The sequence below is a fragment of the Saimiri boliviensis genome, chromosome 7 (genome assembly GCF_048565385.1).
Source record: "Saimiri boliviensis isolate mSaiBol1 chromosome 7, mSaiBol1.pri, whole genome shotgun sequence".
Taxonomy (NCBI): Eukaryota; Metazoa; Chordata; class Mammalia; order Primates; family Cebidae; genus Saimiri; species Saimiri boliviensis.
The window spans coordinates 64,717,298-64,741,365 of record NC_133455.1 but is presented as its reverse complement, the minus strand read 5'-3'; the positions used below and the strand labels follow the sequence as shown (position 1 = coordinate 64,741,365).

Genomic DNA, 24,068 nt, shown 5'->3' with positions numbered 1-24,068 from the left:
TGCCATGAGACACTAGTGCCCTCTGCTGGGCATGTGACCAGTCCGCAGCCTGCCCTAGCAGCACATGGAGAAGAGTCACTGGCCATGTTATAAATAATATTGTTATTTAAAAAACAAAAACAAAACACACGTACATTAGGTCCTAGGTGGAGGAAGAAGTGGTGGAGCCTCAGGGCAGGCAGGAGCAGGCACAGATGCTAGAGGGTGAAGACCCTGCCCTCTGCCACCCAGGCTGTGTCCACCAGCCTGTCACTCTTCTCTAGAGACCCCTTCTCTCACACTTTATCTACTGGCATCACCCACCCCACATGGCATATACTACCACCCATCTCTGGTCTGGGGCTGAGGGCAAGGACTGCACTAGTCCGGGGAGTAGGGGACTCTTGAACACCAAAAGCAACCTTGAGAGGTGCCAGCAATGGTGTGCTGGGGGTGGGGTTACTTTAGAAAAAGTGGACACAGACCAGACTAAGGAAGAAGTCTGAGGCAGATGGTGAGGGTGGCCCAGGAGCCACAGCCTCACACAGACCCAAGGCAGAGAGCAGCTCATCGGGTCACTGGTGATCATCCAGCTGCTGTAGGAGTGTCCGCCGCCGCCTCTCCAGCTCACCCTCACTCAGCTCACTTTCCGACGTGTCCCAGCCTGTCTGTTGAGGCAAAGGCACCACTCACCCTTAGCCTCTACTGAGAGCCTTGGGAGCTTGGCCAGCATGCTTACTGGCCTGGGGTCCCTGCCCCTCACCTTCTCCTTCTTGATTCCAAAGCCTGGGGAACGGTTAGGGAGCTCTGCCTGCCGGAGCTCCCTGTCCTTGTCCTGTTCTTGTTCTTTCTCATCGCTCTCCTTGCCAGCTTTCTCCTCGGGGTCTGTCTCACTCTCAGGACTATTCTGTAAGAGTCCAGAGCCCACCAACCTCAGTTCTGTGGACAGCCCAGGAGGCAGTAGAACAGAGCTCACAAAATAGCAGGGGCTTAAGTAGAAGTTCCTTCACTCACCGACTTGTGCCTTCTCTTCTTAGTTTTCTTTTTTGGTTTCTTGGCTTTCCGAAGGCCATGATCTGGAGGTAGAAAAATCCCTACTAAGTCCCAACAGGACAAAGGAAGGCTCTTTTTCTCTGTTCCAGCCCCTCTGTTCATTCTTCACAGGCAGTGACCTCGTGCTCTGAGGAAGTCTAAGTTGGTCCAGTTTTCCTTCTTCAGGTTCTTGCCTGGGCAGGTAGAGGAAGTTCTTTCTACTCCCACAGGTGCAGCTCTCCCAATCCACTCTACCCTCAAAGGAGCTGGAGCTTGCTCCAGTTGGCGGGGCGGGGCGGGGCGGGGCGGGCGGAGGGGCGGAGGGACGGGCTTGCAGGGGCAGGACATCCTCAGTCTGGGACAACACTTCTCCAGCTTCTAGGCTCATAGCAACTGCTTACCTGTTCCAAGAAGGTGGGAGGAAGGGGAACCCCGTCCTCCAAGGGCAGCACCCCCACTTTCAACTGAATCAAGTGAGGAAGAGGGCTCAGAGCCTGACTCTGAGGGGTTCCGCCTTCTCCGCTTAGGGGGCCGGAGAGATGGTGGGGGCAGCTCCTCTTCTTCTGACTCAGAGCCCTGGGCAGATCAGCAAATGTATGTCAGTGCAGAGGTTCTCTGCCCCCCAGAAGCCAGCTAGGAACTGGGGAGACAGCAGGGTCCAGGACCAAAGGAATCCTCAAATTTCCCTCCAAGGGAGATAATATAGGAGGAAAACAAGAAGTGTTTATTTCCCCGAAACAACCCAGCTTCACCCCACGTCCCTTCTACCCGCTAACTCACCGATGGTGAGTGGGAACGCTTGTGATGGTGCTTCTTGCCTTTCCTGCCATGCTTTCGGCCTTTGGTGTGGAGGTGCTGGCATTCAGTCTGCTAGAGGCAGAGGAAGAAGGGTAAGGACAACATCAAACTTAGTCCCAGGAAGGACCCTACCTCCTAAAATCTGGCTTTGCCTCCCTTACGCTAGAGCCTTCTGCCTATCCCAGGGATCCTTCAGGCCTCCCCTTCCTTAGCTTGGCCAGGAGTGCCCTAGGGGTAAGAGGGAGGCCACTGAGGTCTCTGTTGAACTGGTCTAGGGAGTTTCAAGGGCCTGGGACAGATCTAGAGAACAAGCAGCCTGCCTCACCTCCAGCACCTGTAGGAATTCTCGGAAGAGCCGGATCCTCTCCGACTCCAGGGTGATCTGCTCAAAGGCTGAGTCACACACAAAACGCTCACGGACCTTGAACGAGGAGAGCACTGCTGATCAGATTAGGCCCTACTCAGCCTGGCCTGGACACCGCCATGAGCACAGGGCAGGGCTGGGGCAGAGAAAGGAAGGGAACTGGAGCTGGCCCAGGGCTGTGATGTGACTGGGGTGGGCCCTCAGTGGTGAAGCATCGCTGCCCTCAGACTTGAAGGTGTTTGGGGCCAGGCTATGCTCCTGACCTCTTCCCAGGCAGTGCCTAGCTCCAGAGCAGGCACAGCCTGCCTCAGCATGCTTCGAAAGGCAGCTTCCCTGCGCCGCATCCTGCGTGCCTCCTCCTTCTCCCGCTCCCTCTCCCGTGCCTCTGCTTTCTCCAGCAGCTGAAGATAGAAGGGACACATGGAACAGAGTCACCCAGGAGGGTGGATGCTGGGTCCCACTCAGGCATACCTTAGAGGAGGTGGAAAGCTGGGGTCTGGGCTTCTACCACCATCCCCTGAATTGGGAATACAGCGAGTGAAAGGAATGGAACAAGACACTGGGATAAATTAGAGAACCCCATGCCCTGCCTAGCCCCTTACACTATTGAAGGTCAGCTTGATGTTGCCTGCGTCCAGCGCGGCAGCCCTCTTGTCAAAGCTTATGACGTGGGCGAAGTCCTCAAAGGCTGTGTTCACCTCTACGCAGAAGCCCCGGTCCTGTGGGCACAGTAATGCATGAAGCAGGGGCACCATGTGCCTGAGGCCAAAGCTGGCAGGCAGAGTGGTCACACTACAAGATGGTCAAGAAGGCCCTTCCCCCTGGAAGATACCCACAGGACTGTGATATGCATCAGAAACCAAGCTGTCCAAGTCCTCATCACCTGACAAGCCTCCATACCTACCCATGGTTTGGATGTCACATGGAGCTGAAGGGGCTCGATGTCTCCCAACTGCTGACTGATGCAGGAGTGTCTCACAATTAGTTCTTTGTTCCTTTGGCTTAAACCTCTAGCCCCAGCTGGGCTCTCCTGCTGCTTAGCAGTGCTTCCATGCATTCTCAGTCAACATTTGCAGGCCCCTACCCTTCACCTCTATGGAGTGCTTACTGTGTACCAGCTACCACGATGAGTGTTTCACACAAATTATTTAATCCTCCTGGTTCTACATTTAGTAGGTCCTAGTATCCTAATTTTACACAGAAGGAGAAACCAAGGTTTAGAGAAACTAGGGCACTTGCCCAAGGCCTCACAGCTCATAGATGACTAGGCAAGAACTCTACCCTGGGTGTGTCTATCCCCAAAGCCTATGCTTTCAAGCACCACACCCACCCAGATTACTTAGTCCATAAGAGAAATAGGGGCCACCAGGTGTGCAGCTCCCCATCAGTGCTAAAAACATCTCCATGGGCCAGGCTCTGTGCTTCTCATTTAAACCTTACAACATCACAGTGAAGCAGAGGCTTAGAAAAGTGATCTCAGTTGGCCCAAGATGACATGAGTGGTAAAAAGCCACTAGAGTTCAAAATCTGGCTCTCATGTCAGTTAAGCACAGGCCAGATTCCCTTCCTCTCTCTCTACATAGCTCTCACCTCTAGCCTTCTTGCTAATGGCAGAGGTGTGCTCCTCTTGCTCTGCAAGGGTACTTCCTCCACCCTGCTCCAGTCCTTATCACACAGCATGCATTCTCAGGGAACTGAAAGCTCCACGTTACCCTTGTCACTGGCTCCTTCCATCAAGCAGATGCTTCACCTAACCTGGAACAGCCTTTCTACCCTACTCTCCCCTTCATTAACGACCTCTCCTCTTTTCCTTTGTTTCAAAACCTCTTGAATTGCAGCAGAAAGGAAAAGGAATAAACATTTATTGAGAATCTATTAGATACTTTACAAATGTTACTTAATTCTCACAACCTTACCTATGAATTATCCCTGATTTACAGGTGAGCCAACAGGCTCAGAGACATGGAACAAATGGAGGTCTCAGAGCCAGTAAGCAACCAGGAGTTCTGTGACTTGAAAACGTGTGCTGCCCCGTCATGCCGCATCATTCATGACACTACTCTCCCAAAGGTTGCTCATGTCTACTAGCCAAATCCAAGGCCGTCTCCTTGGTCCTCACTCATCTGGTCCTCAGTGCCTCTACCATTTACTTCAACACTCCCCTCTCCAGGTCACCTCCTCTCCTACCTCTTTTATTACTTCTCTTGCATATTCATGTTCCTGAGAACAGCACTTAGTCCTCTTTCCCTACCCAATATGTACTCCCTAGCAATCTCATCCTTCATCTCCTGATTTTCAAACTCATCCTAGACTGGATATTTCAGACACTTCAAATTCAACACATCTCAAGATAATTCATTTCTCGTGAGCACCCTTCATGGATCTCCCTGACCCAGATCTGTGTCCAGGGCTCTCTGTGTTACCCTATGGCATGAGAGGCACCATCATGGTCTGCCTGGCTGTGGAAGGCAACAGGGAACTCCTGGGCTCATCTGCCCACCATAGGAAGGAATCCAAATGGGCAAAGAGGAAGGGAACTCTCTTTAAAAAGCTGCTTTCTCAGGTTGTGTGGTGAGACAGGACTCGGTGAGGATAGGCCCCTACAGGCCTATCAACAGTACCAGCCACTCTATGGCTAAAAGTTAATTGTCCAATAAAATTTAGCTATCCCAGGATAAGGCATTTCTATTTTATACGATTATCCTGTTTTAAAATATTATATTTGCTTTATTTAAGAGTAATTCCCCAGATGGAATTCCTATTTACTACAGCCCTGCTCTTCGCTTTATCCTTACCAATGGTGCCATCATCCACTGCCCTGACACCTCTGATTCCTTCCTTTCCCTCAATTTCACAGAGTAATCTGTTGATTCTACTTAGTGACTCTATCCCACAGGACTCTATCTCTGCACTTTTTTTTTAAACAGCAGAAAGTTTATTAAAATAGAAATTTTATGTAGAACCTCTGTGTGTAAGAAAGATTCAAGCTGCTTCACTTGAAAACAGGAAGCAGCACAAAATCCCCCTACTCAGCCCCCCACCCTTGTTTGTCTCAAGGCACATACACAGAAACCCAGAGTCTCAGAAGCACAGCTGGAGTGCTACAGCTTGCCTTCTGCTGCCCCCACCGCCCCTGGCTAGGATCACTTCCTACCAAGATTCCTGCACAGTCTACTGACTGGTCTCCCTGCTCACCTCTTCCATCCCTCTAACCCAGCTTCTAGCATCTAGTGCTTCTTGGACTTTTGTACCAAGTAGCCCCAACAGTAGGAGAGGTCTAGGGATGAGTCAGAAAAATATGACTATTTGAATTTCTCGCCACTATCAGTTTTAGTATCTTACGGCTTCAAGAACTCCTCTACCTACCACCACCGCCGCCTTCCCTAAGGACATAGGTATGTACTCTAGACTGAAAGGTGCTATTATATACCACCACCACTGGCTTTTCCAAGATACCATCACATCTGATCATTCCCCAGTTCCTCATTACTTACGAGAGAAAAATCCAAATTTCTTATTTTAGAATTCAAGGCACTTTACATGCAGGGCTCTACTTCCAAGCTGGGGCATATGGTTCCAGAGAAAGAGCAGCTACACCTCACGATAGTATGATACATCTTACCTAATGGTAAGTAATTTAAAATATTAAATTTATATTAAACAGAGAGGTACTATGGTGTTAAAATGCAACACCTACGTGAATCTGTAAGGCAAAATAGGACTTCAAAGAAATATATGTGCAATGAGACATTTCTAGCTTTATTTCCAGATCCCTTTCAACCCAGGTACCATTTAATCTCTGTAATTAGTACTTTGGTGGAACATGCACCATTTTTTAGATAAGGAAACAAGCTCAGAAAGGTCAGGTGACCTGTCCAAGGTCACACAACTAGCAAGCATTTAAACTAGACTTTTACTTAGGCAGTCTGCCTCCAGTCCTGCTGCTAACCACTGTATTGTATTATCTCCTCAAATGCATCAGAATCTTCACTTTCATAAAGAAATATGCTTTCTCTTTTTTTCTTTTGGAACACAAGGCTCTCTTAGTCCATCACTCACTTTTCCACTTTTGATAGATGTAAATATTGAGAACTATTTCTCTTCTCCAGTAGAAGAAAAGCAACAGGGCATGTGTGATGGTAAATGGCACCTGACACTTGTGACAGCATCAAGAAGGCACTAAGGAATGATAAGACGGATTATTTGCCCTTTCTTAAGTGGTGTCTCAGTTTCAGTCTGCAGAATGCCTTGCAAATCCAGCTCAGTGCTGCTGGATAATCCATATTGACAAGAGAAGCTAAAGATTTGGATTTTTTACATGAAGTTTTCTGATTTTAAAATGTTAGCAACAAATTCCAGTTTTTTTAAAAACACTGTATAGGCCACAAAGAACAATCTGTGTGCTACCAGTTTATAATTAGCTATGCTTCTTCCTCCTCAGACCTGGCATGCCCTTTCCACCCACTTGCCTTCACTCCCATAGTACCCTGTGTATACTCCAACCTCTTCCACCTACTTATTTCTAAAGGTGCAGTTCAAATGTCAGTTCTTCAGATTCCTGTCTCTGTAATAACACTTGCCCCTCTGTGTAACAGTTTGTGTAACAGTTCTCACGTATATCTTCCTATTAGACCATGTCTAGGCCAGGTGTGGTGGCTCATGCCTGTAATCTCAGCACCTTGGGAGGCCAAGGTGGGCAGATCATGAGGTCAACACATCAAGACCATCCTGGCCAACATGGTGAAACCCCGTCTGTACTAAAAATACAAAAATTAGCTGGGTGTGGTAGCACCTGCCTGTAGTCCCAGCTACTTGGGAGGCTGAGGCAGAAGAATTGCCTGAACCTGGGAGAGGGAGGTTGCAGTGAGCCAAGATCACACCACTGCCCTCCAGCCTGGTGACAGAGTGCGACTCCATCTTAAAAAAAAAAAAAGAAAAATTGTGTATTCATTACTGTATCCCTAGTGCACAGCACAGGATCACAGTAGATATCTGCTGAACCAAACTGCAGTGCTCCTGCAAAACAGGACTTAACAGGGAGTCCTCTGCAAGGAGTGTGCCCTGCACCTATCCTGTATCCATCCATAACCCCAGTCTTCCTCACCTTAAGGATGTCTTTAATGATCTTCTTTTCATCATGGAATCGTGCCTTCAACTCCTCCACATAGAACTTGAACAAGTCCAGAGGGGTGGAGCCTGCAGGGAGGGAGGGAGGGGGGCCTGGCGGGCGGCAGCTTCCCAAGGTCTAGGGGCTGCGCCGAGGACAGGATCAGGGAGTAGGGGGTGCAGAGAGGCTGGCAGGGCAAGAAGCCAGGCCAGAGAAGGGGAAGCCTGGCTGCCTTACCCGGCTGGCCCAGCATGTTGGCAAAGCGGACATCAGTGCTGACTGCTGGATACAGCTCCATCCAGGTAGACATAGAGTGTAGCTGCCCTGTCTCATGTAGCTCGTCCAGGAAGGTCTGAACAGAGAGAGGCCGGTTATAGGGAGCGTGAGACAAAGAGGGAGGCAGAAACACAGAATCAGAGGGAATAGAGGGAATGGCAGAGGGGGAGGCAGGGACAATCCAGATTGAAGAAATAATAGGCAAGAGAGGCAGAGGTGAAGAGATGCAAATGGAAGGCTGAGAACAATGCAAAAAGAGAGAATGTAAATACACAGAGACAGACAGAACAAAAAAGTACGAACAAGCCAGCCTGAGAGGAAAAGAAACAGAAACCAGCCTGTAGTAACCCCTACCACTGCCACCCACAAGCTGAGGGAATAAACTCTGCCTGTCAGGTGCCCCACCCAAGGGAAATTAACATGGCCTAGCTGCCAAGCCGTGCTTGTAGGGTGCTCTCTGCTGGCAGTTTCTGGGTGGTGCATATATCTAGTCTCCCAAGAAGAGCACAGTCCAGAATTGAGGGGTACAGTACAGAAGCAGACTGCATGCAGAGAGAGATCTCATGGAGCTTGGACAGGGCTAGGCACAGAAAGAACAGGCAGCCTAACCTGAAGGGGGCAGGGAATGGGTGAAGAGGTTGTGATCTAGGGCAGAGCCCAGCTCTGATCTAGAAAAGACAGCAAAGATACCTGGAAGGCCTCCCGATTCTTGCGTTGCTGGCGTCGCTCCCGAAGCCGGGCCCGCTCCCGTTCTTCCTCCTCCTCCCTCTCCAAAGCTCGGATGTGCTCCTCAAAACAGATCAGTGCATCTTCCTTGTCCATGTCTAAAGACAGGCAGGAGGTTCAGTGGCCACTGTACCAGCAGGACACTCTCTCAGACCCCAGCACCCCTAAGGTCTCAACGATGCTGTCCTACAGGTGCTAGGGATACCCAGCGTGGTGGGGGAAGGGCCGGGAGAGGACTCTGTGGGAACAGCCGCTGGAATGGTGGTTTTTAGGGGGGCAATCATTAATTGTATAAGAATCAATAAGCAAGTATTCAGCTCTTGTGAATTCAGTTATTAGAAGATATAACATGAAACCAGTTGTCTTAGGATCTGAGGTTTCACATCTTATGGAACTGGAATCAATCAGGCTTTAATGCTATTTCAGAAAGTGAATTTTATTATCATTGGTGATTACAGGCCAACAACAGTCTATTGTAACATGTGTCCAGTTAAGGCCTGTAGTGCTATAAGACCATATTCACTGGGTGTGGTGGCTCATGCCTGTAATCCCAGCACTTTGGGAGGCCGAGGTGGGTAGATCACAAGGTCAGGAGTTCAAGACAAGCCTGGCCAAGATGGTGAAACCCCATCTCTACTAAAAATACAAAAAAATTAGCCAGGCGTGGTGGCAGGCGCCTGTAATCCTAGCTAATCGGGAGGCTGAGGCAGAGAACTGCTTTAACCCAAAGGGCAGAGGTTGCAGTGAGCCAAGATCATGCCACTGCACTCAGCCTGAGTGACAGTGAGACTCAGTCTCAAAAAAAAAACCACATATTCACATGAGTTAAAATCATAATCATTGACATCTCTAGGACTTATGATTTCTATCCCAGAGCTCTTCCTCCAATGATACACAGTGTCTAGGCCAACAGTGGACCCCAGAGGGAGGAGTGGCCTGATGATGCCATTCTGGGATCCCTGGAGTCTAGAGAGGTACAAGAACTGAGTGAGTGTTGGGTACTCCCAGGGTATCCAGGAGGGCAGGAGGTACAGGGGAGTGGTGTGAGGCATACTCTGGGGGTCCCAGGTCCAGTAAGGAAAGGGACAGGTAGGATTGGAGGCCCTGGCTTACTCTGCAGCTGATGGTCCTGAGCAAAGCTGGGATTATCCATGAGGTACTGCTGGGCCTGGGACCATGTGGTTTGGAAGTTGACACTACTCATCCCATCCAGGATGCTCTTTAGGGCCTGGATGTTGCGGCGCCGGAGCTGCTTGGCCTGTTCCTGGGGAGCCAAAGGATCAGGGTGAGGTAGGGCAGGCCAGAGCTACCCAAGTAGCCTGGGCAGAGGAGGACCTGGGGAAAGGTGGCTAGGGAACCCTAGGAAGAAGGCCATACTCAAGACTTTCATGTCTCAGAGAAGGAGAGGGAGTACAGGTTACAGACCTTCTCTCTGAGACTCCTCTTCCCTGCCACACCCAGGACTATAGGCCCAGAGAAGAAATGGGATGTGCAAGTGCCATACCAGCTTCAAAATAAGGAGCTGGGACACTGGGGAAGTGGAGAAGTAAATGGCTAGGGTCCATAACAAAACAAAGACAGGCAAAGTCTAGGATAAGACAGGCTGAAGGATCCTGCCCAGCAAACATTACCTTCTCCTTCTTGGCCAGGAAGAAGAGGACATCATCATAAACCTCTTTTCGATCCCTCTCAGGGACCACAGCCCAGACCTCCAGTTCCCCAAAGGTCTGTTCTGCCCGCCTGTGGAGCATATGGGCTGTGAGTAGACAAAACACAGAGACCCTGGACCTTTGTGTTCTCAGGGTTCCCAAGCCCCAGCCCAGCCTGGCCCCCTGACCGGTAGCGGGTGGTGGAGGTCATGCGTTCATGCTGCTCCAGGAAATGCTGCAGGGTCTGCTTGGCCTCCTTAGCCCTTAGCCGGGCCTCCTCCTTCTCCTCCTTCTCCCGCTGCGCCTTGTAGGCATTGAATGCCTGCTTTTTCTCACTGAGTTTGGGCAAGGCACTGGGATAGAGGGTAGGAGTGGGGTAGGGATAGAGAAGTCAGCCTGAACAATCTTGCACAGCCCACAAAGGAGGGTCATGGGACACTGCAGGCTGCAGGGGTTTCAAGGGTACAGATGTCTGGGATCTGCCAACACCATTCCCAGAAAAGTAGGGGTGACATGAAGTGAGGGGAAGAGATGCAGTTCCAAGGCACTGCTAATGCTGGGCCCATTTACTTTGGGGTTCTCAAGTCACTGTCAGACTTCTTCCCTATCCAGCACCCTAGTTCCTCAGTTAATTCAATTCAGTTTGACTCAATTCAACAAGCATTTATTGAATGTGTCATGTCAGATACCTTTCCCTTCCTTCTCCTGGAAGCCCTCCAGTTTTTCTTCCCCTTGTACCCCAACCCAATCTATCACTGTCATGACTCTGGTTCCCTTAGAGCTGAACACTGAGCTGGGGTTTCTTAGGGAGTCCCTAGCATAGCTGCTCTCATGAACAGGGCCTGGCTCCCTCTGCCCAGGCATACCTGTAACGGGGGTCAGTGACCACCATCTTCATGGCCTGTTCCCATGAGGCATTGGAAGGGACAGCCTAGAATGAAGCAGGTGAAAGTCATGGGGCCTGCCCCACTCCAGACCCCTCCAAACCTTCCCTGGGAGCCCCACTCCAGCACCTTGTCCCTCAGCAGTTCCTTGAAAGCCTGCTTTGCCTTCTCCCGGTTGCTCCAACTGAGACTACACCTCTCTGGTTCTGGCTTTGATTCCTCCTCCTCCTGCTGTGGTGGCTGATGCTGTCCAGCAGAACTGGAGGGCACAGGGGACTCAGCCACAGGGTCCCCCAGCCCTCATATCTTTCAGTGCCCTGAACTCTTGGCAATGTATCCCTCCTTGTTCCCCAGGGCAGCCTTTTTCTGCCTTTCAGAGGTCACATTCAGATCTTCAAACCCTTCCTGAGAAGCCCAGCAGAGGACAAGGGTTGAACCATGCTAGGAGCCTGAGGCTAACATTGGGAATGCCATGTGGGGCGGTCCTCACCTACTGGGGCCCTCCTCCAGCTGCTGCAGGAACCCCTGTTCCAGGGGCTGGGTAGCCTCCGACACATCACAATCTCCACTCCCACCTGGCTCAGGTTCCAGGAGGCCTGTGGGCACTGGGGTGGGGCCAGGAGGTACAGGTGGGGGGTCAGGCTGTGGCTGAGGCGGCTGTGGTTGAAGTGTCTGTGGCAGCTGCTGCTGCTGTTTCCTGCAGATGAGCCAGACGGGCAGTGTCCAGGACGAGAGCAGGAATGGAGGAGTTCAGGTGCTGGCTGGTCTCTCTGTCCTGGGAAGCACTGGGACCAGAGGAGATGACTCCACAAGGAGACAGAGCTGGCTCTTCCTCCCACAGTAGAGATCATGGCAAGAGTCTACTCCCACACCCCAGGGGCCCCAAGTATAAATGGATAGGTGGGCAAGTCACTCACCCTGCAGCCTCTTGCTTGACTAGAACTGCAAAGGGAAAAGATAACAAAGTCACAGGGGCAATATGGAACCCCCAGAACTCCTGACCCAGCCCACCCCTAGGACGTCTCACCCTCCAGGTCATCCAGATCCTTGGGCCGGGTCCAGCGAGACTCTTTACTCTGGTTGTTATAGTAGTAAGGTTTTCCTGTGTCTGACTTGTACTCTTTCCAGGGACACTGGGACAGGAGCAGCTGCAAGAGGATGGGTTAGGAGCCATCAGTGGGCTGGGCATGCTGTCCAGCCAGTCAGGGGAGCTAAGGGAACCCAGTGAGTAGAGGACACAGGAGCCTTTAGTTACCACCTGGCCTGACTCAAACTGGGGAAGGTGGACTTCTTGAGATCCTATGGAGATATTTCCAGGGAGGGTGGGGAGTGGTCAGGGACCTTGGGATCAGATGAACCATCATGAGTATGGTTAGAGACTAAAGGAAGGCCAAGGACTTGGAAGGGTCAGGGCAGCTGAAAGGAAGGGCCAGAAAGCCCAGCTCAGGACCTCTGCCTTGGACTTGAGCACGCTGGGCTTCTCCCACACGGACTGCTTGTCGTCAGCATTGTAGTAGTAGATGCGCCCATCTGGGGCCACATGCTCACTCCATAGGGCCCTCTGGCGGGGGAGGGGGCACAGAATGGTGGTCAAGGCCCCTTTTCCAAAGCCTCTCCTCACCCCAAAGATTTAACCCCCACTCTCAGGCTTTCTCCCAGAGGCCCCTGAGCTAGAAGAACTCACCGGAGGGCCTGTCCCAGCCACAGCAGCTAGAAAAAAAAAAGCCACAGGATACATACTAAGTCCTTGCCCCAACCTCCATCTTATCCCCTTATTCCTCCCTTATTCCATCCCCAGTAAATATTCCCCTGGTCCCATCAAAATCCCAGGCTCCCTGGCATCCCAACAGGCATGATCCAGGGTGGCTCCAGTCCACGGTCCCCTCTCCCCTATGCCCCCCAACCTCCGAGCCTGGGGGGAGCAGGCCCCCAGAAGACTCACAGCTGGCGGTGTCCGCACCCGGAGCCGTCTGCCGAAGAAAGAGGAGGGGGAAGGGTTGGGGCCAAGCCCAGTGGCCCCCAGGACCCAGGCCGTGGGGGATGGAGAAGCAGGCCAGGCCAGATTCCATGTGTCCTGCTGCTAGAGATCTCTGCTCCCTAACAGGCTTCCCCCACCCTTCAGTGCCATGGCTCTAGGATCCCAGGGGAGAATCACATAGCAGCTCCATTCTTCATTCTCCTCAAGTGAGAGTATTTGGTTCATTCCTTCACAGTAGATGCCAAATTCTATATCCTACCCAGACTCTGCTACACTGAGCAATAGCATAACAAGGCACAGCAAAATCCTCAAGTGCTACTGACTCTTCTGGTAACAAAGAGGATGTGAAGAACTGTATTCATGTGTCCACAGTGTGTGGCTCTGTGAGGATAAGAGTGCTCCTCAAGGGAACTGGACATAGCATGAGAGTAACAAGAGAATGTATATGCCTTTGGGGCTGGGCGCGGTGGCTCACACCTGTAATCCCAGCACTTTAGGAGGCCAAGGCAGACGGATCACCTGAGGTCAGAAGTTCGAGACCAGTCTGGCCAACATGGTGAAACCCTGTCTCTAAAATAAATAAATAAATAAATAAATAATGTATATGCCTTTGGGATGAGTGGGAAACTAGAAGAGCTAAGTATATGGCTGGCAAGGAGGATTCTTTTTTTTTTTTTTTTTTTTTTTTTTTTAAAGACGGGGTTTCACCATGTTGGTCAGGCTGGTCTTGAACTCCCGACCTCAGGTGATTCACCCGCTTTGGCCTCCAAAGTGCTTGGATTACAGGCGTGAGCCACCACGCCCGGCTGGCAAGAAGGATTCGAGTGTGAGGACTGCTGCTGAGGACCTGGGTGGATGCAATGAGAAGAGGGAAAGAATGGAGGTCATATCCCTGTATTTCAAGTCAGACTCGCAGGACTGCAGAGCCGAGCCTGCTACCTGCTGGTCCCCAGTGCTTACCGCTGCGGTAACGGGCACCGCCGGCATCAGCATTCCTGGCATCATCGGAGGAACCATTCCTGGTATCTATGGATACAAAGGAGACAGAAACCAACCACCAAGGTAAGGGCTGGCACAGAAGGGACAGGGTACCTCAAAGGGTCCTAAGAGACCTCATTGGAGCTATGACCCTCACTTGGGTACTTCCTCAGGCAATCCCGATTCTGGCCTCTCACTTTGCCTGAGAGTTGTCTCAGCAGACAAATCCACATGAGTCTGGCCCAAAGCTCCTTTCCTTCCCCAGTTTCTGAGGCCCAGGTGCTCACTCTTATCTCCACCCTCAGCTAAACTGACAGGGTTTTCTGAGACCCCAGGGGAGGAGAGATTACCTGTGTGAGTGGTGGTGGCGCCCCCATTGGTGGAAGCATTGGGGGCAGGATGCCAGGTGGCATGGGAGGGATGGCTGGTGGTCTCTGACTCAAGGGGGGTAGCCCCATTGGAGGAAAGGGTGGGGGGATCCCTGGAGGGGGCATCTGGAAATAAGGAAAGGAAAAGATACTGAGCAGGGAAGACACTGCCTTGTCAGAGGCAGAGAGGACCTGTCAGGAAATATCCACCGCCTTCCACAGCCTCCCTCCCCGACCCTCCACCCTGGCTCTGAGGCAATTCCAAGGCTTTAGTTGGAGAAGCACAAGACCTGAAACTGCCTCCCTCTTCACCACTGAGGAAAACTGATAACTGGGGTCTAACAGTCGAGCACACATCTTCTTTTTTTTTCTTTTTTTTTGAGATGGAGTCTTGCTCTGTTACCAGGCTGGAGCGCAGTGACCCAGTCTCAGCTTACCACTGCAACCTCCACCTCCCGGGTTCAAGTGATCCTTCCACCTCAGCCTCCCGAGTAGCTGGGACTATAGGCAAGTGCCAGCACGCCCGGCTAATTTTTGTATTTTTAGTAGAGACAGGGTTTCACCATATTGGCCAGGATGGTCTTGATCTCTTGACCTCGTGATCCGCCCGCCTCAGCCTCCCAAAGTGCTGGGATTACAGGCATGAGCCACCACGCCCGGCGCAACAGCTTAATTATAATGGGAAAGGAAAGGGAGAAGGGAAGTTTAACAGCACCAGACTGAGACTGGAAGGCTCCACCTCTTCAGCAATTCTCCCCAAAAGAGGCCTAGCAGATGAAGGGGCAGAAGGCATGTATCCAGGTACCCAAATACCCCAGCCCCCTGCCTCTCATCCCTTTGTCTCCAACTCATAACCACCAATACCATTCCAGCCCGGATTCTGTGGCATATTTAAAGAGCATAGGTAAGGAGTAGTGAAAGAGACAGAGAGTCCCACCCTGCCCTCACATTAATGGGGTCCTTTCCCTTCCACTTCTCCTACCTCCAGCCCCAGTGTGTCCTAAGGTCAAAAAGACAAAGGGGTAACTGTCAATGTTATGTACTGAGAGCTTCACAACAGCTCTCCCCACCCCAATGCCCAAGTAAAACCATCCCTCTTCCAAGGGCAGCAAAGGGGGTATTACATAAAAACTGTGCTGGTGATGCAGCAGTGGCTAGGGGCTGGGGAGTTGGGGGTGCAGGCTGGAAAAGCCAAGCCCAGGGAAAGACATAAAACTTACGAAGGGTGGTGGCATCATGGGGGGCCCCGGTGGGAAGGGGGCAGGCGCTGCTGGGGGCCGGGGACCAGAATCGGGAACCGACTGTTGAGGGAGAGAAAAGTCATAGGACCCAGGATGGGCAGAGGTGGGCTTTTTGCAGGAGGGAAGCAGAAGTGATGAGGATGAAAAAGGAGCACAAAGTTCAGAAGGAGGGTCTTCAAGCCCAATTTCCTGCCCACCCCAAGCTCTGAGCCCTTGGTAGGTTTGCTCTCTCTTATGCCAGCTCAGAGCCAGCTGGCTGAGCCCCTTTAATGTCATCTTTATTTTGAAAGTTTCCATTTTGCCAAAGCAACAAAAAACATGGAAGAGACTTCACTACAGGCACAGTATGGCTCTATCCAAGCCTTCTCATCCATTTTGCCTATGGGCAAGGATATGCCTCTTTCAAATTAAGTTAGAGGTCTCTTTTATTCCCAAAGTATCCAGGGAGGGTGTTGCCTCTTTTCTGGTTCCCCTACCTTAATTAGCCCAGTTACAGAGATTCAATCCGAAGCTCTCTCAACACAAATAGTTGCTAGTCCTTTAAAATGTTTGTCTCCCTAATTCTCATCTCTTCACGACCAGATTCCTCCCCTAACTGACTTCATCCTTAGTCACCTACTTTCTTTGATGTCTTCCACTTCCAATTGCCAACTTCATCTCTGGCTCTACCTTCATCCCCTTTTTGGTGGCCATCCTGTCTGCACCCCAACCTTTAGTTCTCAGCTTAAGTATCACTTATTTATTACTTCCTAACTCTGTGTAAAGTAGTTCCTTCCTATTTCTCTATCTGATCCCCTTTTTAGTTTCCTCATGTATATAATTTTGCAATTATTATGTTTGCCTGGATATGTTTCCCCCAACAAGAGTGTAATAACATGCCATCGGCCGGGCATGGTGGCTCACACCTGTAATCCCAGCACTTTGGGAGGCCGAGGCAGGTGGATCACCTGAGGTTGGGATTTTAAGACCAGCCTGACCTCTACTAAAAATACAAAAAATTAGCTGGGCATGGTGGCACATGCCTGTAGTCCCAGCTACTTGGGAGGCTGAGGCAGGAGAATCGCTTCAACCCAGGAGGCAGAGATTGCAGTGAGCCAAGATCACGTCACTGAACTCCAGCCTGGGTGACAGAGCGAGATTCTGTCTCAAAAAAAGAAAAGAAAAAAAAATTCCGTGAAGATAGGGATCACATCTGACTTGTTGGAAGCTGGATTCCTGGTACCTACCACAGTGTCTGGCACATAATAGGTATTCAGCAAATAATGAATGAATGAAGAACAAAGGAACAGATCTCTACAGAGAAACTTCTAATTCTAAAAATTCATTTTATAGGTATAGCCCCACATGGCCAAAATGCTGTATGTCTAAGGTTTTCATTTCAGTATTATTTGTAAAAACGGAAGATTGGAATCAGCCTAAATCTTCACCAGTAAGGAGCTATGAAATTATATATGCACATAAAATGCAATACTATACAGTTATGAACAAGAATGGAAAAGTGTATTTTCTCAGTATGATCTCTAAGATACATTAACAAGTGGGAAAAAAAGCAAGGTGCAGCAAATTTTGATCATTTGTATAAAAAAATCAGACAAAAGATGACACACAAGAAATGGTAGAGAGACAGAGGTAAAGGAGAGACTTTTCCCTGTATGCCTTTTTGTAACTTTTGAATATGCAGCCATGACTATATTGCCCATTCAAAAAATCAAACAAACAAAAAAAAACCCAAAATCATTGTAAGTGAACCAAGGCTTGTAGATGCAGCTAAAGGGCCCAGCCTTTCTGCCTCACTGCCTGAAAGTTAGGGGGTGATAGGGAGGAACTCTAGGGAAAGGTGGTATCTGGCTGAAGAGAAGCCACCTCACTGCTGCCAGTTTCCCCCCTGCTGAGAATGTTCAGCATTTAAAAATGCCTTCTCATGTCTACTTTTAAAATATCTGTTTCTGGCCTGGTGCAGTGGCTCATGCCTGTAATCCCAGCACTTTGGGAGGTTGAGGTGGGTGGATCACCTGAGGTCAGGAGTTTGAGACCAGCCTGGCCAACATGGTGAAACCTCATCTCTACTAAAAATACAAAAATTAGCCAAGTGTGGTGGTGCACGCCTGTGGTCTCAGCTACTGGGGAGGTTGAGGCATGAGAATCGCTTGAACCTGGGAGGTGGAGGTTGCATTGAGCTGAGATTGCACCATTGCACTCCAGCCTGAGTGAGAGAGTGAGATTCTGTCTCAAAAAAAATAAAAATAAAAAATAATCTGTCCTTCATCTCGTCCTAAGAAGAAAAGGGTATGAGCTAAACTACTCCAACATGACTCACCTTTTCTAAGTGTTCAACTGCTTTAGATCTGCATTCAGACCTGTTCTTGCCCCCAACACTCTCCTCAGCATGGGAAGTCAGAAACTAATCAATATAGGAAGAAATACAATTTTCTGTGTCACACTTTCCCATCTCAAACTGCCTTAGGGGCCTCTCTAACCTCCCAGATAACCATCTTTGGGTTCTACCAGGCTCCAGGGGAACCTGTCTCAGAGACTGGCACCATACCATCCACTCAGCTGCCTAAATGGAAACCTATGAGTCACTCTCCACAACTCCCTCTTCCTTGCCAATAAATCACCAAGTCCTGTTAACTTTACCTCCTCAAGATTTCTTTAATCTATCCATTTCTCTCCATTTCCTTTTCCACCACCCACCACCACCCATCTCATCCAAGCCACCATCTTTTTTCATCTAATTGCAGTGGCCTCCCAACTGTTTTCCTCACATCCACTCCAATCTGTAGCCATAACAAGCTCTTCAAAGGCTTCCCCCTGCTCTTAGGATAAACAGTAAACCCCCTGCCCAGTGAGGCTGAGAGGGTCTGCTACTCAGCTACCTTGCCAGCCTCCCCATGTTGAGCTTCTGAGTCTGGGCTCAAGCGCTACTCATCTTCTCTCAGCTCTGCCACCTCAGGCCTCCACCTTTGCCCGAGAAAGCTGGGCTGGCCCTGCCAACCCTACATACCTTGCCTGCATACACGTCACATCCACCTATCGTTTTTTCAGGAAAGCCTTTCCCAACTCCCTGAACTAGTCAGAGCCCTCTTTTATGTTTGTACAACACCATGTACCTTCTCCTTCAGCAATTATCCATTAGAATTTTAGTTATTTGTATAATCCTGATTATATTATTATTCTGTTTGGCATGAATAAAGAACAGATGCTGCCTATTAAATTATAATATCCCATCAATTTTAAGATGCATTCTGGCTTGACAAATGTTCCAGTATGAGTCTCAGAATTAATGAAATATAATATCTGTGGCCCCTATTAGACTGAAAACACTGAAGGGCAGGGAATTCATCTGTTTTTGCCCACCTCATATCCAGTTCCCATTGTTTTCCTTACCACCCTCTATGGGTACAAAGTAAGTACTAATAAATGTTTGTTAACTTAATGACTAAATGGTCTTTGCAAGTCGTACAAAACAGTAGGGGCCACTGGTAAGTTAGGCCTAGTATTCAGGGAACATAGAAAGTCAGAATTGGAGGAGACCCTGGCAGCCACCCAGTGCATCCCCCTTTTCAGGGAATAATCTGCCCCAGAGGCCACAGCTGGTTAGAGACAGAACCAGGACTGGATCCAATCTGCCCTCTGGCCCTCCTCCCTTAAAAGAAAAGCTCCCACCACAGGAAGCAGGTCTATTTGCAATCTAGCATATCCCCTGCAACCTAAGTGGTTAAATCACCAGCTACCCAACATTTTCTTGAGAACTTATGGGGTTCCCGATTGCCTACCTTACAAAATCTCTCATCTAACAGTCGAAGCCTTGCAATGAAGGCTTCCCTCCTCCTCTCTGCACAGAATTGTTAGATTACCCTCAGGTGAAACACATTTCTTTTATTCTACAGTCTCATGCTTTGTTCAAGATGATCTATATTCACCTCCTTCAGGTTACCCTTATGACTATCCCACACACATACACACACTCCTACCTGTGTCCCTTCAGCATAAATGATGCACTACTTTGCAGAGTGACATGCTACTCTGTGAATGTTTGCCGGGTGTTTCATGTGGGACTGCCTGTCTCCCACTCATGTGGGGATTTCCCTACATTCAGGGATTGAGTTTTCTCCTTTTATACCTCCCCCAAGTGTTTAATCAGGTCCCTGCTCCCAAAGTGCTGTGATAAAATGCAGTCTCATCTCTAACCTTATTAGACTTTTGCATACTGGAACATCCTAAAATGCATTTTGAAAACAGTGTGTACACATGCATATGTACATCTGTATAAATTCTTTGCATATAGACTGTGACAGAGAGAGGTAGCTTGGCAGAGGTCTTTGTGGCCTGGAGAAAGGAAACTGGAATAAAACGTTGGCATGGGAAAACCTAATAAAGCTAACTGTATACAGTCATCTTCAACTTGGGATGAAGACCTCTGGCCAGGATTCAGACACTGGCCTGCTCTGGACAGTTCCCCACAGAGGACAGAACAATGGAATAAACATAAACTACTATGGAACTTCCAAAGCCTTTCCTTCCCTGAGCTCCCCGTGTTGTATCCCTGCTTTCCTGAAACATCCCTGCCCCTCTCCTACCTGCTGCAATGCTGTAAAACTTTGGGTCTTATTTCATTTCTGGATGGGAATATGAAGAGTGAGAAGGAAGGATACAGAAATGGGTGCTGAAAGAGAAGCAGATCCTGTGTCTTCCCTGGAACAAAAACACATTTGTGGGCTGATGAAGAGACACTGATCACCCGATCATCATGTTCACCTGGGCCAGTGAGGGGCCACCCCTTTCCCATCACCAAAGATGCCATCAGTTCTTCTGAGTCTCTGTACATCTAAGGGGCATCTCAGAACTGAGCACTCAGAGGAACAAAAGGAGAAAAGAACAAGAATGGAGAGGCAGAAGGAAAAGAATAGAGGAAATGATAACAGCTAATAGCTAATATTTACTGAACACTTATTATGAGCCAAATACTGTGCCAAACACTCATTTAATCCTGGCAACCATCTTAGAGTCTATTATTCCTACTTTACAGACAAAGAAACTGAGGTTCAGAGATTAAGTAACTTGGCTAAGGTTCCAAGAGATTAAATGGGAGGGGCAGGTTTGGAATCCAGTTTAACCCCAAAGCCTGTGCTTTCAACCAGTTTCACAAAGCTGCCTCCCAGCAAGGATGATGGCGCCACAGATGATACTACTTACATTCAGATACATTTCCTTTTTTATTTTTTTTTAACCCCACTCCTCATACAATCCAGAAATCCTTAACAAGCCAAGTATTCCCAAGGTCTGCTTGGTCTGACTCACTCCCACTCCCTGAAGGGTTATGTGTTGGAAGAGGAAGGCTGGGAGGCACATCTCTCAGAAAGGGGTAGCCATCATCAAAAAAGAAAAAGCTGAGAGACCAGCTGGTTTCCCCGTGATCTACCTTCGGCCCTTTTCTTCAGCTGCCCCAAACAGCACCTGTCTTGCCTCCCTTTCAAAGACTATCCTAGTTTCCAACTTTCTTGGACCAGCCCAACTCTTCCTCTTGCTCCCCAAAGATCTGCCTTACTAGAGAGTATCTTCCTGTTGCTTCTTTCTGATCCTGCCATCTCATCACTCTCCCATTGAAGAAGTGAATGTTACTTTTGTTCTCCATCATTGTGGAGTTAGGTCTCAACCTCCTCAGAGTTCTTCCAACCCTCTACGGCTAGCCCGTCCCAGTCTGGCAGGCTGTCTACCATCCCCCAACACTCGTAGGGATTTCTCCAGCCCCAGCCCAAGGCCTCGCCTCCATCTTCATCCCTCTTTCCTTTGCTTCCCTACCAAACTCATTCTCCTAAACTTCCTTCTCAAAAACCCCTTCATTTAGACCCTGGAAGAGATCTGGAATTTAATTTTCATGCATTTCCTTTTTTTAAAAAATCGATGGGAAATCTGAGGCCCAAAGAAAGGTAGTGACTTGCCCAAGGTCACACAGAGTCGTTACAGATTGTTGGTGGCCCAGCCAGGGCTGGGAGCCTCTTTCCTCAGAGGTCCCCTCTTCGCCTCAGGAGACAAGCTCTTGCGAATGCGGGGAGGTGAAGCAAGGAGTCCCCAAGTGGTCTGAGAGCACCCAGGCTTCCAAAGAGAATGGGCGCTGAGGCTGGGGGAGGGGCATGTCGCACGCCAAATATCCCAGGAGGGGAAACTGGTCCCCACCTGTCCCCAGGTCCCGCGGCCCCCTCATCTCTGCCCTCTCTCTCCTTTCCCGATCTTTCTCCGCGAACCCACCCCCACTTCTCCCCTTTCCACTCCTTACCCCGTCCCGCCACTCTCTCCCCTTTCGCCCCCGGCCAGGCTCCATCATGGCCTCCCCCGCCCCTTCGCCCCCAGTCCCCGCCCCCATTACCCCTCTCGGGCTCTCTTCCCTCACCCTTGGCCCCCCTCGCCCTCCTTGGGGTCCCAGCTACCCCCAGTGGCCTCCCCGCCCCCTCGGCCCCGGCCTGGGCCGCAGGGGGCGCTGTGGGACCGCCCCGGCCCCTCCACCCCGGCGCGGGGATGTTACCATGCCAGAGTCTCCGAGCAGCTGGGCCGGCTCAGCCCACCCGCCAGTAAGAGCCGCTCTGATTGGCCGGGCCGCAACCGGGAGGGCGGGGCCGGCGGGGGTCGCACCCCTTCGTGGCCGGGGCTCCCGTGGCTCCCGCCGGCAAGCGGGGTCCCCACCGGCCCGGTGTGTTCGGGCCCGGCCCCGCCCCTCCGGCGCGGAGAACCAGGCCCCACCTCCACCGCGCCGGGTCCCGGGTCCGCCCCCCGGGGGGCGGGGCGCTTCTGCTCCCTCCTCTGACTGACGGTCCGGAGTCTCTGCCGCTCCACGCTGTCGGCGTCCTGGCTTCACGGACTCTAGCGCTCCAGGAGCCCAAGCGTTCACGCAGAGTGTAGGGTGCCTTTGCGCTGCACAGCGAATTCAATTCCCTTACAGCACTTTTAAGTTAATTAACTCAAGAACTATTTGTTGAGCACCTGTGAGATGGCAGGGACCGTCTCAGGCACTGGGCATACAGCAACTTGAAAAAGGGGAAAAAAAGCAGACAAATCCCCGAAATTCCTCCCCTCGTAAGGCGTACACGTGCTTCTCGCGTAACCCTGAAGTCCGAGCGCTGAACTCATGAGAGCAGGGCCCACTCTTTGACAGAAATTTAAAATGTTAGGTACTTGCTGTGCTGTGCGGCTGAGGAAACCGTAACCTGGAGATCTGCGTTGAATGACCGGCCCCACGAACGCGGGTGCCGAAAGGCGCTGACCGCCGGCCTGCATAGCCCTGCAAAAGGCACTTCCTGTTCCCTTCATTCCCCCCTCACCTGAGCCGGGACTCACGTGGTTCCGTTCTGAGATCCAAAGAACTCGGGAGAGGCAGAAAAAACCCTGACACGAAGTAGTCCCGAGTTAGAGGTGACACCTGGGAGGAAAAGGAAGTGGGATTCACCCTTGTGGGCTGCTGTAGAAACTGCTTTGTGGTTTAATCACAACAATATCCACATGGCCTCAAGTGAAAGCCCAGTTTTGCGGATTTTTTTCCCCCTCTTTTGAGACAGTCTCGCCCTGTCGCCCAGCCTAGGGTGCAATGGCACGATCTCAGCTCGCTGCAACTTCCACCTCCCGCATTCAAGCACTTCTCCTGCCTCAGCCTCCGGTTAATTTAGTATTTTAGTAAAGACGGGGGTTTTACTATATTGACCAGGCTGGTCTCAAACTCCTGACCTCGTGATCCCTAAGTACTGGGATTGCAGGCGTGAGCCACTGCGCCCGGCCTTCTTCCCTTCTTATTTGAGGCAGTGTATTGATCTGTCACCCAGACTGGAGTGCAATGGCACATTCACGGCTCACTGCATCCTCAGTCTCCTGGTCTCAACCGGTTCTCCTCCCTCCGCCTCAGAGTAGCTGGGACTACATGCGTGTGCCACCAAGCCCAGCTAATTTTGTAATATTTTGGAGACGAGGTCTCCCTACACTGCCCGGGCTAGTTCCTGTATTTTTCAAATTGGGTTTTGTTTTTTTGTTGTTGTTGGCGGGTGCGTGGGGAACCGGCGAGCAACCCGCAGCGGTCGCTCCAGCGAGAGGTGGGAACAGAGGGGTTGGGCGGGGGGAGGGGGACGGACCCCCACCACCTTCCAGCTGCTCCCACCTTCCCCCGGAGCTGCTGCGACGCCTGCACAGCTGGGGCGATTTTCACACTATTATTGAGATCTCTAAGTATGGCAGAAGTGGTCCATAGGTTCCATGAACTTTTATGAATTGCATTTTTATTTTTTGTACTGTTTTTCTTTTCTTCAGTGAAATATCTCTTAGAACATGTACACACATAAAGAATCAAATAATTGGCCCCGCGAGGTGGCTCACGCCTGTAATCCCAGGACTTTGGGAGGCCGAGGCAGGCAGATCACCTGAGGTCAGGAGTTCGGTACCAGCCTGGCCAATATGGTGAAACCCCCATCTCTACTAAAAATACGAAAATTAGCCGGGTGTGGTGGCGGGCATCTGTAGTCCCAGTTGCTTGGGGGAGAGGGCTGAGGCAGAAGAATCGCTTGAACCCGGGAAACAGAGGTTACAGTGAGCCAAGATCGGGCTACTGCACTCCAGCCTGGGCTGCAGAGTGAGACTCCACCTCAAACAAGCAAACAAACAAAAACAAATAATTGTACCAGATTTATTAAGACAAACAGCAGAGCCCTG

The 24,068-nt window shown here is 50.5% G+C and overlaps 1 protein-coding gene across 18 annotated transcripts; it reads right to left on the bottom strand.

Annotated features, from left to right (window-relative positions):
* Positions 1–82: 82 nt before the first annotated feature.
* On the bottom strand, positions 83–22,721 carry PRPF40B (pre-mRNA processing factor 40 homolog B). Of its 18 annotated transcripts, XM_039472522.2 has the most exons (27): positions 21,904–22,541; positions 15,360–15,440; positions 14,122–14,265; positions 13,754–13,819; positions 12,758–12,785; positions 12,500–12,525; positions 12,266–12,376; positions 11,843–11,963; positions 11,733–11,757; positions 11,306–11,512; positions 10,945–11,074; positions 10,798–10,862; positions 10,120–10,284; positions 9,914–10,022; positions 9,396–9,546; positions 8,247–8,380; positions 7,518–7,632; positions 7,278–7,369; positions 2,776–2,892; positions 2,437–2,574; positions 2,135–2,230; positions 1,792–1,881; positions 1,413–1,587; positions 1,152–1,205; positions 994–1,055; positions 743–886; positions 83–647 (listed from the first exon to the last, which is right to left on the bottom strand). In XM_039472522.2, exons 1-27 carry the CDS (start codon positions 21,904–21,906, stop codon positions 555–557), a joined length of 2,742 nt encoding a protein of 913 aa, XP_039328456.1. In that variant the 5' UTR covers positions 21,907–22,541; the 3' UTR covers positions 83–554. The 18 variants fall into 18 exon arrangements, with proteins under 18 accessions (XP_039328456.1, XP_010348096.3, XP_039328457.1 ...); XM_010349794.3 differs by lacking the exons at positions 15,360–15,440; positions 21,904–22,541 and adding an exon at positions 22,551–22,721; XM_039472523.2 differs by lacking the exon at positions 1,152–1,205 and having other exon boundaries at positions 21,904–22,540.
* Between the last annotated feature and the right edge of the window lie 1,347 nt (positions 22,722–24,068).

Coding starts and splice junctions, on each gene's coding strand:
- PRPF40B (XM_010349789.3), bottom strand. CDS start 15,677: ATGGAAACTTTCAAAATAAAGATGACATTAAAGGGGCTCAGCCAGCTG. Junction 2,893..7,277: donor TCATTAAAGACATCCTTAAG/GTGAGGAAGACT, acceptor CTGTGCCCACAG/GACCGGGGCTTCTGCGTAGA. Junction 1,206..1,412: donor CTCCCACCTTCTTGGAACAG/GTAAGCAGTTGC, acceptor CTACCTGCCCAG/GCAAGAACCTGAAGAAGGAA.